The sequence below is a fragment of the Rhinatrema bivittatum genome, chromosome 9, assembly GCF_901001135.1.
Source record: "Rhinatrema bivittatum chromosome 9, aRhiBiv1.1, whole genome shotgun sequence".
Taxonomy (NCBI): domain Eukaryota; kingdom Metazoa; phylum Chordata; class Amphibia; order Gymnophiona; family Rhinatrematidae; genus Rhinatrema; species Rhinatrema bivittatum.
This window is the reverse complement of record NC_042623.1, coordinates 11,922,955-11,940,654: the sequence shown is the minus strand read 5'-3', so window position 1 is coordinate 11,940,654 and position 17,700 is coordinate 11,922,955. Positions and strand designations below refer to the sequence as shown.

At 48.7% G+C, this 17,700-nt stretch overlaps 1 protein-coding gene across 4 annotated transcripts in view; it reads left to right on the top strand.

The window, feature by feature from the left end:
- PROSER2 (proline and serine rich 2) overlaps window positions 1–16,527 on the top strand; it is a 36,200-nt gene extending 19,673 nt beyond the window's left edge. For 3 of the 4 annotated variants that reach the window (XM_029616178.1, XM_029616180.1, XM_029616179.1), the window contains exons 3-4: window positions 13,684–13,927; window positions 14,705–16,527. In XM_029616178.1, the coding sequence (XP_029472038.1) occupies window positions 13,684–13,927; window positions 14,705–16,071 (1,611 nt within the window). In that variant the 3' untranslated portion in view covers window positions 16,072–16,527. Of the gene's footprint in view, window positions 1–13,115; window positions 13,572–13,683; window positions 13,928–14,704 lie in introns of those variants that run through there. The other variant, XM_029616177.1, reaches the window with a different exon arrangement.
- The last annotated feature ends 1,173 nt before the right edge of the window (window positions 16,528–17,700 follow it).

Sequence of the window (17,700 nt, the reverse complement as noted above, 5' to 3'; positions counted from 1 at the left end):
CTGTCAAACCCCCTAAGGACCGTATCTGACAGGGATAGCAGCAAGTTTCAGTACTATATAATTTGCGAAAGCCATGTAGGGAAGAATATAATAGCATTATTTTTCAAAAATAAAGTAGATAATCTCAATGAGACGCTAGATCACATTCCTAAACAGTCAGTTAATATGCCCAAACGAGATATTCGACAATGCCACGAAGATGGAAATCGAAAGTCTGATACAGAAATTAAATCCGGCTAGTCATCCGCCAGACACGATTAATACAATTACCCTTAAGCAATGTGCTGAGATAATCGATCCCTTTTTGGTAGATACTTTTAATTATTCCCTTAACGAAGGAAACATGCCATTGATGTAAAAAAAAAAAAAAAATGCAATAGTAAAGCCAATTCTCAAACAGCCAGACTTAGACCCAACAAATTAAAAAAAATTACAGACCAATTTCAAATTTACCATTGTTAGCTAAATTGATTGAGAAAGTGGTTAACAAACAGTTAAGTGAGCATTTGGAGAATGATGAGGTGTTTCATCACTTCAGTCTTCCAAGGATCACTAGTGAGTTTAGTTACTTTGGGATTGTTGGAAAATCTCTGGAGTTTTGAATCATAATATTGTTTTTTTGGGTTATTAATTTTTTTTTCTATAGTAGACTAACTAGACACGATGATTGCTTAGGGCTAACGGTGAATGGGCTTTTTGCCATAATCTTTCTTTTTTCCTCGGAGCAGTTTTAATTTGCCTCTGCTCGTTATTATACCAAGGATTTTGGATTTTTTTGTCTCTTTCACGACTTTAGTTTTAAGCGGATTTATATTATCTGCTATTTCCTGTGTTATATTCTATGCCATTCGCTAATAGCACCTTCAGTTTGTCAGGGACCAGTATTTGCCAGGTCTGGTTTCTTGCTTGTGAAGCTGCTTATCGCGCTGGAGCTCATTGCTGAGCAGTTGTCCACGCTGAGGTAGGGGGGTAAGAGTTGAAGCTAGTCTCGGACATGCGGCATCATCCTCGTGTGACCGTCTTGGAGCCGTTTGGAAGGACGGTAGTGCCGCTGCTTATCCCCTTCCTCCACGACCCTGACAGCAAGGTTAAGTGCTCTTACTGGGGGTGGCAGATGTTCTGAATAGAAAGCGAGCTCCTTTCTGGGTGAGTAACGCATCAGCATTTGTGGAGGACACGTGTCCTCGCTCTACCTTTTGCTTTTCCCTGGCGTGCTCTGTGCACGTTGATTTGGCATTGAGCCGTCTGTTGTCTCCGTTCCCATTTCGCTGGCCAGGTTTGCCTCCAGTGGTTTCTAGGCAGGAATGCCACCTCTGTTATGTACGTAATGAGGTCATCTCATTCGGTGCGGCTCATCTCCTGCCAGCACACAACTTGACGGAGCTGGCCTGGCATTCTGCCATTCCAAATAGCCGTGGACTGTAAATACTTGCCTTCTCCAGGGCAAGGAAGAACTGCACAGTGATTCTTTTTTTTTCTAATGCATGTTATTTATGGCTCAGGTTCCTTAGAATTGGCGCGCGCGCCATATCATAAAATTCTTCTGGAATGTTAAGATCCTGCCTCCAGCAGTGACCAGTCCGGGTCACCAATACCACCGGGTGAGATCTCCGATAATTGATCCATTTCTGGTATCTCCCTTCCAGGGATAGGCACTGGCTTTCCCAGATCTACCTGGCCAATCACTGTTTATGGACTTTTCTTTCCGGAACTCGTCCAGTCCTCTTTTGACCCCTGCCATGTCAGTTGCACGACCTGCAGAATCCGCAGCTTGATGGTGCTCTGAATGGAAAAAGTACTTCCTAGGCTTGTTTTGAATCTGCCGGTTGCTAATTTCATGGAGTGTCCCCTGGTCCTAGTGCTGTTTTGAAAACCTGCCGTTTAAAGATTGTGCTGGTGCATCCATTCCCTTTGTGGTGTTGTGTGCATTTTTTGATTTATTCGCTTCCTGCTATGGGTGGCGAGAGCTTTCTCGTAACCATCTTGGTCCTGGAGACCATTGAATTCTTTGTAGGAGGAAGAGTGGCCCTAATGGTTAGAGCAGTGGTATGAGGACCAGGGAAGCCAGGGTTCAAATCCCACCCCCCCCCTGCTGACACTCTTTGTGACCTTGGGTGAGTCACTTTATCTCTCATTGCCACAGGTGTCCACTTAGATTGTAAGCTCTTTGGGCAGGGACTTGTCATACTGAATGCTTAACCATCACTGTTCAGAGCTACGTACATTCAGTAGTGATATAAAATAAGTAGTAGCAGCAACACCTTCTTTTTTTATTGGATCAACAGAACAGCAATCGGGGAAACGTGCATGAGCTTTTCAGAAAATGGGACTGAGTGGTTCCAGAGGTCCGTGTACCGCATCTTTGATCCGGTGTCGATAAATGCACCAAAAAGTGAGACCAAGACTTCTCTCGGAAACCCTGATCTCTGTGGCACGAGGTCTGTGCATTGGGCTCTATCAGTTTTCTCTTTGGCCTCTCCGAGTAAGGGAGGAGACAGCGTTTCCAGCCTCACTGGATTCCTAGTTTGACTTCTAGGGAGAGCGCAAATGTTCTGGAGGAAACAGCTTTGTTGAAAAGTTTATTTTATTCTTCTGAAAGCAGAAAATGCGATATTTTGGTGTTGCTTTGTGTCAGAACCTACTCCATGTTCTGAATCAAGAATATGTGTTTGTCCTTACTCTCGGGCCGATACAGTAAAAGTCGCGGGAGAGCGGGAAAATGCCCGCTCTCCTGTGCGCATGATTCAGTATTCAAATTAGGGTCGGCGATGAAAAGAGGCGCTAGGGACACTAGCGCCTCTTTTTGGACAGGAGCGGCGGCTGTCAGCGGGTTTGACAGCCGATGCTCAATTTTGCCGGCGTCTGTTCTCGAGCCCGCTGACAGCCACGGGTTCGGAAACCAGACGCCAGCAAAATTGAGCGTCCGTCTTCCGACCCGCGGGCCAACTTCAAATTTATTTTTTTTAACTTTTTCTAACTTTCGAGACCTCCGACTTACTATCGCCATGATATTAAGTCGGAGGGTGCACAGAAAAGCAGTTTTTACTGCTTTTCTGTGCACTTTCCCGCTGCCTGGAGAAATTAGAGCCTACCTTTTGGGTAGGCGCTAATTTCTGAAGGTAAAATGTGCGGTTTGGCTGCACATTTTCCTTTCTGAATCACGCGGGAATACCTAATAGGGCCATCAATATGCATCTGTACGTCAAACGCACATCCAATTGCGGCGCGCACTGTACTGTATCGGCCTGTCTATGAATACAGGGATAAGGATTACCTCAAAGAAAATGAGTTTTCACTCAACGCACAATAAAGCTCTGGAATTTGTTGCCAGAGGATGTGGTTAGAGCAGTTAGTGTAGCTGGGTTTAAAAAAGGTTTGGATAAGTTCCTGGAGAAGTCCATAAGCTGTAATTAATCAATAGGGCATAGCCACTGTTTGTTGCTGGCATCAGTAGCATGGGATGATCTTAGTGTTTGGGTAATTGCCAGGTACTTGTGACTTGGATTGGCCACTGTTGGAAACAGGATGCTGGGCTTGATGGACCCCTGGTCTGACCCAGTATGGAGTATCTTATGTTACATTTTGACCCAGCAGTTTCCTCCTGCTCAGCTGGAGTCAGGACTGGGATCCAGTCACCCTGACCTTTTTACCCTTTCTCTGGGAGTGACCGATCTGTGGCCTGCCTGCCTGCTGGCTGTTCAGATTACCCATTTGTCCTTTTTCCATCAGCTGTGATACTTATGGGCTCTTTCTCTCTGGGTCTGATGTTCCTCTCTGCTTCCTTCAGCTCCAGCTCCAAGCTCAGTGATTACCTTCAGTGCATCAGGAAGTCTCAGGCTCTTTATAACTCAGGTGCTCCTGCTTTTTGTTTCCATAGCACAACTTTCTAAGGTAAAAATATTGCCCAAAATGAGCTGAAAAGCTTAAGAGAAGATAAGGATTTTTCAAAAAGCTGTCTACGCGTTTCTCTGATTAACCTGTTGTGTTGTCCTCCGGGAAGACATCCTGCAGCTTTCCTGTGGAGGCCTTTGTAATGCAGGTGGATTCGATCCGTCTTAGGAGATAAACTCAGTCAGAGTCATCTCACAAGATAGGCCCTGCATCCTCGTAATGAATTTCATGCCCAATCGTTCTGCTTTTTCTAAATCCTAGTGTCTGTTTTTTTTAATGTCATAGGCCTTAAAGCTGTAACAGAAGCCTAATTAGCACCTTGTGCCCTATGGAAATAACGACTCTGATGGCGAAAGTAAAGTGTCATCTTATTTTAAACATAAGAAATGCGCTGCTGCTTCAGACCATGGTCCAGTGAGCCCAGCCTCCTGCCCGGGTCACGAGTGCCCGGCAACTCCCCAATAGTTGATCCGTTTCTTGTATCTCACTCTCAGGGGATAAGCACTGGGTTTCTCCAGGTCCACCTGGCTGATAACTGGTTATGGACTTTTCCTTCAGGACCCTGCCCATCCCCCTTTTGTACCCCACTGTGTCACTCGCCTCGACCACGTCCTCCGGCAGCAGATTCCATAGCTTGATTGGGCGCCGAGTGACAAAATACTTCCTCTGATTTGTTTTAAATCTGCCGGTGCTGGTTTCATGAGGTGTCCCCTAGTCCTAGTGTTGCTTGAGAGGGTAAATTACCGTTCCCTATTTACCTGTTCCAGCCCACTCATGGTTTTATAAATCTCAATCATCTCTTTTCCAAGGTAAAGAGCCCTAATCTGTTCCTCCTTTCTCCATAAGGAGCTTGTCCATCCCCTTCATCATGTTTGTCACCCTTCTCTGTACCTTTTCCATGTCCGCTGGGGTGACCAGAACTGCACACAATGCTCCAGGTGAGGTCACACCATGGATCTAGACACGGGCACTATGGGATTCTCAGTTTGTCCTCTGTTCCTTCCCAAATAATTCCTGACATTGTATTTGCCTTTCTTTCAAGGTATTACCCACAAGGACTCGGAGGTCCTTTTCCTGGGTGGGGGCTCCTGACATGGAGCCCTGCATTGTGCACCTGTAATTGGGATTCTTGTTCCCTCCCTGTGTTACTCTGTGCTTGTCCACATTAAACCGCATCTGCCATTTAGAAGTCCGGTCTCCTAATCTCACAAATTCCTTCTGCAGTTCCTCGCAATCCACTGCTGTTTTAACAACTCAAAACATTTATTAATTTTGATTAACTACTTAGCCAAGCCATTTATTCCCCCTTCAGGGCGTCTCCCCACCCCCCATTTAGAAGACAGAGATGAAAGCCACCTTAATCAAAACAGTAGCGTAGAGAGGCGCTCGGTGACTTAGGAAAGAATCCTGATGCAGCCCATCAATGAATCAAACTCCTGGATCTATGTGGCAAGGACTGAACGTAAGGGTCCCAGATCTGTGTAAACGTCCGGCGCTGAGCAGGGGAGGTTTTGGATGCCAAACAGTCCAGCTGCATCATCCTATGAAGATGGTGGCACCAAGCCCAGAAGGTGGGCGGAGCCGAGTCCCTCCAGTGCAGCAAGAACGCGCTTTCCTAACAACGATGCGCAAACCCATCCCTCGTACTAATGAAAACAGGATACTGTCAAATAACCGCAGTTGAGGTGTGGGTGTCATGTTAATATCTGGGAGGGCCGGCAGATATCGCACGATCTTGCGCCAGAACTGTTCAATATAACTGCAGGCCCAAAACAAATGAGAGAGCGAGCCCTCCGCGTGCCCACACTGCCCGCACATCGACGCGGAGACCAAATGAAAGCAGAAGGCTAGCGAGGTGGAAATGAACGCCCACCATAAGAAGTTTTGTATTGCATTTCACGAAAATACATATTGGGCGACCCTGTGGGTAATAAGTGAAAACTGGAAGGTATCCTGGTGGCTGACACTGTAAATACTCCGTCAGCGTTCCAGCGTTTAGCATCGGACTGGGGTCCTCCCTTCCCTGAAGCCGCAGCTCTTTATAGTAACAGGAGAGCAAGGGGGTTTTGTCGTTTATTTAGCAATAAGAAATTTTCCAATACTTGAAACGCAGCGGGTTGCAGAGGAGGTCGGGGTGAGGAAGTCACATAATGGCGAATCTGTAGGTATGGAAAAGCCTGTAGGCCATCGCCTGTAATTCATGCCAGCACCATCCAATACGTGGCCCAGTTGTACAATACCCTGACTACCCCCATCTTTGGAAAGCTGCCGATTGTAACCCCGGCATAAACTCCTCCTCTGCATTACCAGCGAAGGCGCGGTTAGCATCAGCCAGGCGTGTCGAACTGGAGCTAATAAGGCAGTCAGTGGGTCTGAAAAAGGCAGTTCCCTTCTGGTAGCCTGAATCACGTAGCGCAAATCCAGAGGGGCAGCAGGAGTTCACGTAAGCGGTGTCCCCCTAACACCCAATCACGGACCAGTCTTAAATTACTGGCCAAATTATAAAGCCCCATGTCTGGGATCCCCAGGCCCCCCCTCTTCCACTGTACCTTCAAGTGGCTAAAAGAGATCCAAGCTCTCTCACTGTGCCAAATAAAAGCCCGTAGCGACAGATCTCTGCGCTTTAAAATCAAAGGTACGTTCTGAAATAGATAAAGCCACCGAGGGAGAAGCAGCATTTTAAACAGGTTAATTCTACCTCCTAAGTACAAGGGGAGGGATTGCCAGGTCTTCAGTCGTTCTTGGGTATCAGTAAGCAATCGAATTATGATTAAGGAATAAAGTTGAGACAGTCGGGTTGAAAGCCAGACCCCCAAATATCTTAACTTCCCCTGCGCCCCACAGGAGAGGAAAGGGACCCTCCCAGTTGTCCCGTACTGTGTGAGGGAATGCCAAGGCCTCTGACTTATCTGTGTTGAGTTTAAGGCCAGAAAAGAATCCAAAGTCGATGAATATATGTAAGAGAGCTGGGAGGGAAGCCATGGGGTGGGTTAGAAACACCAGTATATCATCAGCGAATGCAGCGTACTTAAATGTTTCTGAAGCAAAACGGACTCCCCGCACCGCTGGAGCCTGCTGGATCATACGCAAAAGAGGTTCAAGCTTAAGAAGAAACATTAGGGGAGACAGTGGGCAGCCTGTCTAGTACCCTTACTAACGGGGAAATTCTCAGACCGTGACCCATTGGCTATAATCACAGCAGTCGGAGATTGATATAATAACCGAACAGCAGCCATAAATAGCCCCTCACACCCCATATGATGGAGAATATGGAAGAGATAGCCCCACTCGTCTCTATCAAACGCTTTTTCAGCATCAAATCTTACTACTAGGTACGGCTCCCTTGCTTGTGTAGAAAGTGCTATGGCCGTCCGTACCTTCCTAATGTTAGTAAGGCCATATCTTTTCCTCACAAAGCCTACCAGACAGGGGTCGATTAAGGAGGGGAGTATGGACGCCAATCGATCCGCTAGGATCGTAGCCAAGAATTTTTTATCTTGATTTAATAAGGAAATGGGTCAATAGGCCGTGGGAGACAGTGGTCTTTCCCGGGTTTGGGTATGAGAGTGATGTGCGCCATATTAGTATGAGGAGGATAGGAACCAATGCAGAGGAGGGCATGAAAGGTGTGAGTGAGGGGAGAAACTAATAAATCCGTCAGTGGCTTATAACATTCTGCTGTGTATCCATCAGGGCCTGGGGTCTTAAAGCTCTTTGCCTGCCGAATGGTTTGCCTAACTTTGTCCTCCAAAATGGGTTGGTTTAAGCAGTGTAGCTGCGTAGGGGTTAAGTGAGGCAAATTAAGTGACGAGAGGAATTGGGTACAGGCCATGGGATCCCAAGATTCAGACCGATAAAGGTCTGCATAATAGTTGCGAAATATTTTCAGGATGGTAGGGGTATCAAATGCCACTCGTCCAGAAGGGTTTCGCATAGTGGGTGTGTAACTTGAGCCCCGTTGTGTTTGTATTAAATTAGACATCAGGCTGCCGGATTTATTGCCAAATTGAAATAGCTTACATTGATAATAAATTAAACTTTTTTTTCGCCGGTTGATGTAACAGGGTGTTAATAGAACTTTGCAAAGTGAGAAAACGATCTTTGTTAAAGCGGGTATGGGCTTTCGACAAAGCGCCCTTTGCCAATTGTAATTGAGCACTCGGGGACAATAGTTGTTTGTCTAACATTTTCCTTCGACGCACCGTGTAGGCAATAATGTCCTCTCTCAAAACTGCCTTCGCTGTGTACCAGAAAAGAATAGGGTCAATCAAATGCTCCTTATTAAGGTGCAGATACTCCTTCCATTTTCCACAGAGATATCATCAACCAGATAATATGGGAATTTCCAAATGAATGCCTGCGGTAGAGAGTGAGGACCAGTTAGTGAGATCCACAACGGGGCATGATCCCCTCCCACGACAATCGCATGGTCCACATAAGGAAGTAGGTGATTATGGATTTCCAAACCGGGGTTGTTGGGAGCATATAGATTACAAAAAACATACGTGCAATGGTGGAATTCAGTTACTAAAATTAGGTATCTGCGTCGGAGGTCCTTAATTTCAGTTTGAATCTTAAGAGGAATATGTTTCACTATTAAGATCACTACCCCTGCCGATCTGGTAGTGGCAGAGGCGAAGTGTACCGCACCCACCCAGCCTCTACGCAATTTGGTATGTTCCAAATCACTTAAGTGAGTTTCTTGTAAAAAGACTAAATCCGCCGATTTTCTCCGCAGAGTCGTTAACATTTTAGAGCTTTTGATAGGAGAGTTAACACCACATACATTTTCTATGAAAAAAAAGTAGAATATTTTGCATAATGGGAGTCTCCCCAGCTAAGACCCCCCCACATCCAACTTTTTACCCCACAGCCAGAACAAGTAGTCGAGTCAAAGCATGAGATCAGGTGCCTTCCCCTCTGAACATCCCAGTCCCCTCCCCACTGCCCCGCTATCCCAATGCCCATCAGTGTGTCTAACCCCTCAAAAGATGGAGATCACCAGTGTGCATTCCATTCCCACCCCCTTCTCCCATCCGAACCCACAATGAAACCCACAATGAGGGATTGCATTCCCATCCCCAGGAAAAGCAAACAGTACAAAACAGAAAAGTTAACTCCAAGTATGCAACTCATATGCATGTAACTCGTCATAAAAATAAAGCCGAAACGTCAACTGTTAATGACCTCAATTCAGAACGCAAAGTTCCCACTAAATCCCGGGGTCTCAGCAACCGGATACTTTCAGACTCAAGGAGTTTTAATCAACGGTTTGGCCAAGAAAGAAATCGAACAAGGCTGCCCCAGGCCGCCGGAGCATTGCTGAGCGCGTCGCTCGGGCCCCAAATGCTCAAGAAATATTCTTTCTGCTCCGGGCTCCATGCTGTGCTTCCTCCAAACTCAAGGATTTTTTTTGCTTCATCCGGCGTGGCAAGCCAGCGGCTACCTTGCTGCGTGGTGACACGTAGGCGAGCCGGGTGGATGATCAGGGCTTTCAAACCCAGGGCACGCAGCTGCGCACAAAAGGGGGCCCCATGCTCTTACGTTGGGCACTGAGGCAGGCCGAGAAGTCCTGAAAAATAAGGCCCTTTTGATTCTCATAAAGAAGGGACTTACCTGCCCGCAGAATATCGCTTTTATGCATAAAGTTCTAAGGTTTGGCTATCGCCACTCTGGGCCGGGTTGAATCCTCTCTTCTAGGCCCGAAACGGTGCGTGTGCTCAACCCTCCGTGGGCCATGCACTGCAGGCAGTTCTAGTTCGCGGGTGAGCCAGGTCTCCAAAAATGTCGCCAAATCTCTTTCTCCCAGTGTCTCCGGCAAACCGACGAAACGGAGGTTAGCGCGGCGTGGCCCGATTTCCAGGTCATCTATTTGGTGGGCACGTTTGGCCAGGGTTACTTTAAGAGCCTTAAGCTCAGCCTCGTGATCGCGGTGGCCATCTTGTACCTCCGAAACCCGCCGCTCCACCTCCTCAACACGCGCCTCGAGCCCTGCCATGGAGGCGGACGGTTCTGTATGTTTTTGTGGAGATGATTTGCAGGTCTGGCCTTGATATCCGCGAGGGCCGCAGCAGGCGGGGGGGAGTCAGAGGGGCCCGGGTCTTCTTCCGACGGTGGCTCCGGAGGCCTTGCCCTATGTCTTTTTTTTCCTTCTCTTGCTTCATCAGCCGCGCAGCCATGCCGAGATTTCAGGCCGTCTGCGCCTATCAGCGAGTCAGGGGACTTAGAGATGAGAAAATCTAATAAGGGAATCCCTTAGTTAGCGATGTATGGGCTCCGGCGGGAGGTGGGGAACGGAGAAGGGGGACGAGGCATCCTCACCCTTCACTGCATCACGCGATCTCCAGGGAGTCCAAAACAATGCTGTACCATCTGCAAATCTGGTCACCTCACTCGTCATTCCTTTCTCCAGATCATTTATGAATATGCTAAATAGCACAGGTCCCAGTGCAGACCCCTGGAGCACTGCACTAATGACCTCTTCCCATTCAGAAAACTGACCATTGAGTCCTAGCCTCTGTTTCCAGTCTTATTCAGTTACAGGTCCACAATAGGACACTGCCTCCAACCCCCTAACCTTCATAAGAACATAAGAAATTGCCATGCTGGTTCAGACCAAGGGTCCATCAAGCCCAGCATCCTGTTTCCAACAGTGGCCAATCCAGGCCATAAGAACCTGGCAAGGACCCAAACACTAAGAAGATCCCATGCTACTGATGCAATTAATAGCAGTGGCTATTCCCTAAGTAAACTTAATTAATATAGGTTAATGGACTTCTCCTCCAAGAACTTATCCAAACCTTTTTTGAACCCAGCTACACTAACTGCACTAACCACATCCTCTGGCAACAAATTCCAGAGCTTTATTGTGCGGAGTTCTGAGGAGCCTCTCATGAGGGACTTTGTCAAACGCCTTCTGAAAATCCAAATGCACTGCATCTACCGGTTCACCTTTATCCGCATGTTTATTTACACCCTAAAAAAAAATCTAGTAAACTGCTGAATGCAGACTTCCCTTTCAAAACCATGTTGACTCTCCCCCATAAATCAGGTCTATGTGTGTGCTCAGTAATTTTGCTTTTAAGAATACCTTCATCCATTTTGCCCAGTACAGATGTCAGGCTTACTGGTCTATAGTTTTCCGATTTGCCCCTGGAGCCTTTTTTAAAAGATGTAACATTGGCCACCCTACAATCTTCTGGACCTCTGGCTGTTTTAAAGGATACTCCGCCCATTTTCCAGGCATGTCACCGTTTCCCAGGGCACATCAGAGAATTTATACAACACGGCTTGCTGCTCTGCCTTTCCCCCAGCTCTTCTGATCCCAGGGGATGGGTGCTTTCTGTGGGGGTGCAGGCTATCCTTCGTTGTGTGTGTTAGTGTGTTAGTATTTGTGTTACCATAGCTCTTGGGTGCAGGCACCTGAACAGACCCATTGTGACTCCCAGGCTGGGGGTTCAAATAGTGTTTTACTGGGAATTGTAATAATGCAATCACGATTCAAAGAAAAAGTAAGGTTTGGTAGAAACATCATGGTACAGGAGGTTTATTTATTTATTTAAGGATTTTTATATACCGCAGTACGTAAAGAAATACATCACCGCGGTTTACATTTAACAGTAACTTAGCAACAGGCTTTACAATTGACATTCTTAGTAGTAATTAATTAGCAAAAATTACAATTAACAGGATTGACAGAACAAAGGCTGTACAGACCATGGACCATCAATTAGTATTTAACATATAAATAATATTTTGAAGTATCTAATTTAACTTTACAATACCATACCCTACAACCATAAAGCATATAATGCAATAACAGTGCTGAGAGAGAAAACAAGATCTATCTTGCACAGGGACATTTCAGTTCTTCTCCTGTGTAAGGGATTGGGATATGGGTTCTCTCCATCTTGGAAGAGTACCCCCAACGTGGCCGGGGGTGGCCTAGCTGGTGCCCACCTCGCATGTCCCCAATTCCAGCCGGTCTGTGATCCTGCATCTTCTGCCAAATTCAATTATCGTGGGACCTTTCTGGGGGAAAGGTCAACTCTGGGAGCAGATCTTATCTTCCAGTCCTGGGCAAGGCAGGGTACAAGTTAAATCAAAACAGGACTCTGGTGGTGGTCTCTGCAAACCCCTCTTAGCTGGGTGGGAGAGGTAGGCAGATTCCTCCTGCACTTCCGAGAGGGGATTTCTGATTTCCAGAAAACGCAGGTCTGAGCGGTCCCAAGAATATCTACGTAGCAAAACATATGAAACCCTTCTCTCTGCTCCTCCTTCCTTCCAGCCTTTAGTGGAAAGCCCTGGCAGGGCTGTGTCTCTTTGCTGTGCTAAATCGGGGCCTAATGTTGAGAGCACACGAAAACCTCTCCTCCCTCACTGAAATCAAAAACACCCCGCCCTGACTCCTTCCAGGCTCTCACCCTCCCTTACCAGAAAAGGAATCTACCACCTAGGCAAACCTCAAGGGGGGGCGTCTTGGGCAATGCTATGTTCCTCCTAGCTGTTATCCAAGGTAGGGACCTAGGGCCATCTTGTAGAGATCAAACGTATGTGTCTGCAGAGAGATTGCAGATTACCAGAAGCAGGTCTGCAGTGTCATTGTTTAGTTCCTTCAGAACTGTGGGCTGAATGCCATCTGGCACCAGTGATTTGTTGTTCTTTAGTCAGTCAATCTGAGTTACTACGTCCTCCAGTTTCACGGCGATTCCACGTAGCTTCTCAGAGTCATCACTGACAAAAAATGTTTCTGCTGTGAGAGGACTCTGACATCCTCCTCAGTAAAGTCCAGAGGTAAATAATTCATTTAGATTTTCTGCTATTTCCTAGTCCTCCCTGACCACCCCTGATATCCCTTAGTCATTTAGTGGGCCATCTGACTGTCTCTCTCAGGTTCTTATTTCTTTGATTTTTTTACCTCTATGGCAAACTTCTTTTCCGATTCTCCCTTAGCCTGCTCAACTGCTTTTCAGGGCTCATCCATTTTTTGAAAGATGTCCTTTTGGCTTTAATGGCCTCTTTCAGCTCACATTAAGTCTTTGAGAAGTATTTGTGACTTATTCCAGAAGAGATGTGATCAGTACGCATGTTGTATGTGTGAGACGGAGGTTGGGAAGCCGGGAAAGCTGCCTCCTCTCGCCGCAGTCTCTCAGTCCCTAAACATATCTCTGACTAAATAATTCAGGAATGAAATCTTCTTGCCATCTGACCTCGCATGACACCTCTTATGTTGTAACCGATTTGTGCAAGCCGCTCACACCCAGTGTGGCAGTGTGAATCAAACACACAACTTACTGCATAAAGCTACAATTATTTCCCTCTGTTTGGGCACTTTAGAGGGAATGAAAATGAAAGCAAGTTTCATACGATGGAAGACTTTTTTTTTTTTTCCCCCTTCAGCATCTTGTAACTGAGCAGATTTTCCCTTTGCATCCGAATACCCCAAAAGCACATGCATGCCCCCTCGTAAGCGTGCTCGTATTTGTTATCCTAGTTCAGGTGAGTGGCAAAGCGCGTACTTTGCTGGAATCCTCTTGTGTAAGACTTCCCCACCCACCGTTGGAATTGTGCAGCCTCTCCCTGCGCTGTCAAACAGATTTAACTTCTCCCAGCCGAGAGAGAGCGAGATCAGCAAGCAGGAGAGGCTCCTAGGGCTCCCGGCCATGTTAGACCTCTGCCAGGTGTGGGTCGAGGAATGTGCACTGGCGCGCTGCTGTTTCTGCTTTCGTTTCCTCTTCTGCCTTTTGCTGTAACACTCTTTTTTTTTGTGTCTCATTTTCCTTTTCTTTGTAGAATGATGAGACCCTCAGATACCTAACCCGGGAGGAAAAAAACGCTCTCCGCTTTTTTGAGGAAACCATCGACTCTCTGCGCGATGACTTGGATGAGCCAGAAGATGTCTCCGATGCCAGCTGCGACTCCGGTTCCCCGAGGCTGATGCAGGAGAGCCCTTCCAGCCACTCGGAGCCCGAGGAGATCATCGACCTGGTGCAGGCAGAACCCGAGACTGGAGAAGCCGAGGAGCAGGACGTGCCAGGTAGGGAGGAGAGCGGCTCCTGTGTCAGCATGGCGGGGTTCATCTGCTACTGGGGGAGGCACGCCAAGCAACCGAATGCAGAATCATTTTTAAGGGTTAATTACAGCGAAGCATTGCCATGAACTCATTGGCATGTTTTATATTTTTTTATATTAAACATGATTCTGATATTAACAACAAAAAACTGTTTTTTTTCTGTGTAAAACTGATTAAAAGGGTAGTACCAGATACCGGGTACAGGGTTGCCATTTACCAAAATGCTCCAAATGCTGTAAGGTTTTGGGATGTATGGGCTTCAGGTCTTCTGCCAGCTGGTTTGTTTTAGGGAGAGCCTCATAGCAATGCCATGTCCGGGTCAGCTAAACAAGCCCCGTGTGTGCAGGTCTGAGACTTCCCAGGGGCTCAGGAGCCTGGCAGCCCTCGGATTGAATTAGAAGGAAAGGTTTGCAGAACACCCAATCGCCGAGGCGCAGCGAGCCTTGCCAAGATGGAAGAAAAGAAACTTGCTGAGCTCTCCTGCTGAGGCCTCGTCTCTTGCTATCGCCTGCCACTATTGAGCCTGCCACTATTGAGCCTGCCACTATTGAGCCTGCCACTAGTGAGCCTGCCACTAGTGAGCCTGCCACTGGGCTGCAAACCTGGTGGTGCTTTTTATAGGTTTCAGTTCAGGGCACGCTGGGTGCTCAGTAAAGGGCAACTGACCGCTGCCTTAAAGGCTTCACCATCCAGGAATAAAAATCTTACTATTGCTTGTTTTTTCCTCTTTTGTCTCTTTAGCACCTTGGAAAATTACTGACCCTAAGCCCGAGCCAATGGAAAGTGCAGTTCCTGATTGCATTCCTGTAGCCCTTCCCATGACCTCGGCAGACAGCAGCAGGTTGCCTCCTCCAGATTTCGCAGCAGAGCGCCCCAAGCTTCATGGAGCTGTCCCCACACCGGTGATCGTTGCCCAAAAGATCTGCGAGAAGCAAGCGGAGAACGCAAGCCTTTCCCCCACCTCTCCACAGGAAGGCAGGGTCCTTGAAAGCAAAAGGAACGCCGCAACTTCCCCGATGCAAGATGGCGAGGACGTCTTCAGTTACCCGCCCCTGGCCTCCAGCAAGCTGACGCGATTTCCAAGCAACATCAACATCAACAAGGGAGGCAAGGAGTATAACAAGACCATCTCCAAAGCAGCCGTCAACGTGCAGGAGCGCAAGGCGCAGGTGCTGGCTAATTTAAACGGAGCAGCTTCGCTCGCTGAAGAGCTAGAAGAGCCGGGCCATCGGAGCGAGCTCCTGAGTCATGGGAGAGGTTCCTCCAGTAGAGATTTAGCTTCTGCGCAAGCAAGATATGAGGCCCTGACAAAACTGGGCCTGCTGAAAGAAACACCGGTTCAAGTTGAAACGTCTTTTGCTGTACCTGACCCAGCTGCATTGCCTGCCCACGTGGCCACGCCCACCCCTGCCCACATGGCCACGCCCGCCCCTGCTCTGCCTGCCCACGTGGCCACACCCTCCCCTGCCCACGTGGCCACGCCCACCCCTGCTCTGCCTGCCCACGTGGCCATGCCCGCCCCTGCCTTGGCTGCCCTGCCTGCCCACGTGGCCGTGCCCGCCCCTGCTGCATTGCCTGCCCACGTGGCCGTGCCCTCCCCTGCCCTGGCTGCATTGCCTGCGCACGTGGCTGTGCCCTCCCCTGCCCACGTGGCCGTGCCCACCCCTGCCCTGGCTGCATTGCCTGCCCACGTGGCAGTGCCTGCCCCTGCCCACGTGGCTGCATTGCCTACCCCACATGCTGTGGATGGTTACAAACTGCAGCACACGATGGCAGAATCTCATGAAAGATATTGCAATGGGTACGATAACATCAACTCTATCTTAAAAAGTGGTGCTAGCCCTTTTGTTCCTCTGAGCAAAACAATAACCTTCAAAGCGGACCCAGTGCCTGCGGCTGTGAAGCCCGCGCAGCCGAGCGCGTCCCAGGGCGTGTACGAGCCCAGGCTGCCAAGCTTCACGCACGACGTGAGGAGGACGTCGTCCATGCCCAGGCCTTCGGGGTTCAGACCGCAAAGCATCACCGTGCAGTTCTCGGGACGCGACTCCTCCGAGGAGTCCAGGAAGGACGCACTACGCAAACTGGGGCTGCTGAAGGAGACGGCCTGATAAAAGCCCCACGCGCAGGGGTGGCAGAGGAGCAGACTTTTTTTGTTATGGGTGTAGGGTAGGACCTTCGGGAGGAGTCCAGGGTGACTGAGCTGTGCCGCCTGGCCCTGAACACTCGGACCTCAGGTACCAGCAGAACTGACGTCGTCCTCGATTCTCCGACACGAGGACGGGACTGCACTTTTGGTAGGTTGCAACTAGAGAAGCAGACTGTAGCAAAACATTTTGGGGGTGGCCTTTGCTTTGGTGAAGACCGGTTGGATTAATGAAGTGCGCTGTACCCTTTATTTTGTCTGTTTATGTTCTGTTTGGTTTTTTTTTTTATCTGTAGTTGTCAAATCAGGCTGCTGCTTCCTCCTATTTGCTTTTATTCTAAAACGAGGGGGAGAATATGGCTGTGTGCGTTTTGTACCGTAGCCAAGAAAAAAAAAACAACAATGTATTGCCCAATACTCAGCATCCAAGCCCAGAATTGTAAACTCCGCTTCGCTTTCCCTCCCTGCCTCACCTCCAGCCCCCCGTCCCCTGATATTCTCTCTCAGCAGTGACAGACGACCGAATTCCTCTGGGTGCACGGGAGGAAAGGTCCCTGGCCTGTCGCCACTCCCTGCTCCGACCCCTGCTGCTGCGCAGGCCGAAGGAGAAAGCCGAGCGTTAAAGCTGGGCGCTGAGGTCCAGGGCGCGCCTTCCCGACGCACAAGCACGTTTCGGTGTCGCGCTCCACGACGCAGGCCCGTGGTGTGGCATGCATCAGATTTTAGGTGTGGAAAACAGGCCTTTTTGTACACACGAAATGTCAAGTACGAGTCCTGGCACCGGACGCCCAGCCTCTTCCCGTGGACCGGCACCTGCGCTGGGACCTTTTACTCCACCTTGCACTAGGAGTTAAATTTCCAGCAGTAGGAAACAAGGAGGTAAGCCAGCCCCCTCTCTCTGTGTGCATGGGGCAGGGGTGGGTAACAGTGAACGCCTTCATCAGCATGGAAGTGCCCTGCAAGGCTGCGAACTCCTTGCTGCCTCGGTGAGGTTTTTATGTACAAAGGACGGGCGTGCAGCTGTGGGTCAAAGTGCACGGTGCTGTCCCCTCATTATAACCTGCCTCATAATGTGGTGGCAGAGTGATGAAGGAATCGAGGAAATGGCCTACAGCATCAGATAAAGAGATAAATCCCCATCCTGAAACCAACACCAGTTCCCCCTCCCTCCCTTAACCCCGCCTCTCCTCTCCGTTCCCGTCCCCGAGCATGTTTTAGATTCCATCCAGGCTGGGCCGGGCCAGCCGTACCTCGTCAGGAAATGCAGAGAAACAACCTTGCGTGTTTGTCTAAAAATGGGTTCTGGGCGTGGGGCGGTTTAGTTGGCTTTTCTTCTCGGAAGCCCTGTAAGATTTTTCTCTGTCACTTTCCAGCATGAGGTGCAGCCCCTGTCGTGCGTTCGCATGACGGGAGAAGAATTTCTGTCTTTGAAACAGAAGGTTAGGTGCAAAACGTTTGCACGCTAAAACAGCGCGAAGGGCAGCTTTTCCCAGCTTCCTGCCACGTGCCTCGGGAAGCCTGCATCCAGAACGGGCATCTCGCCCTCTGAACCCTTTGTGCCCATTCATTCTCGGCTGGAGCAGGCCGAAGCCTC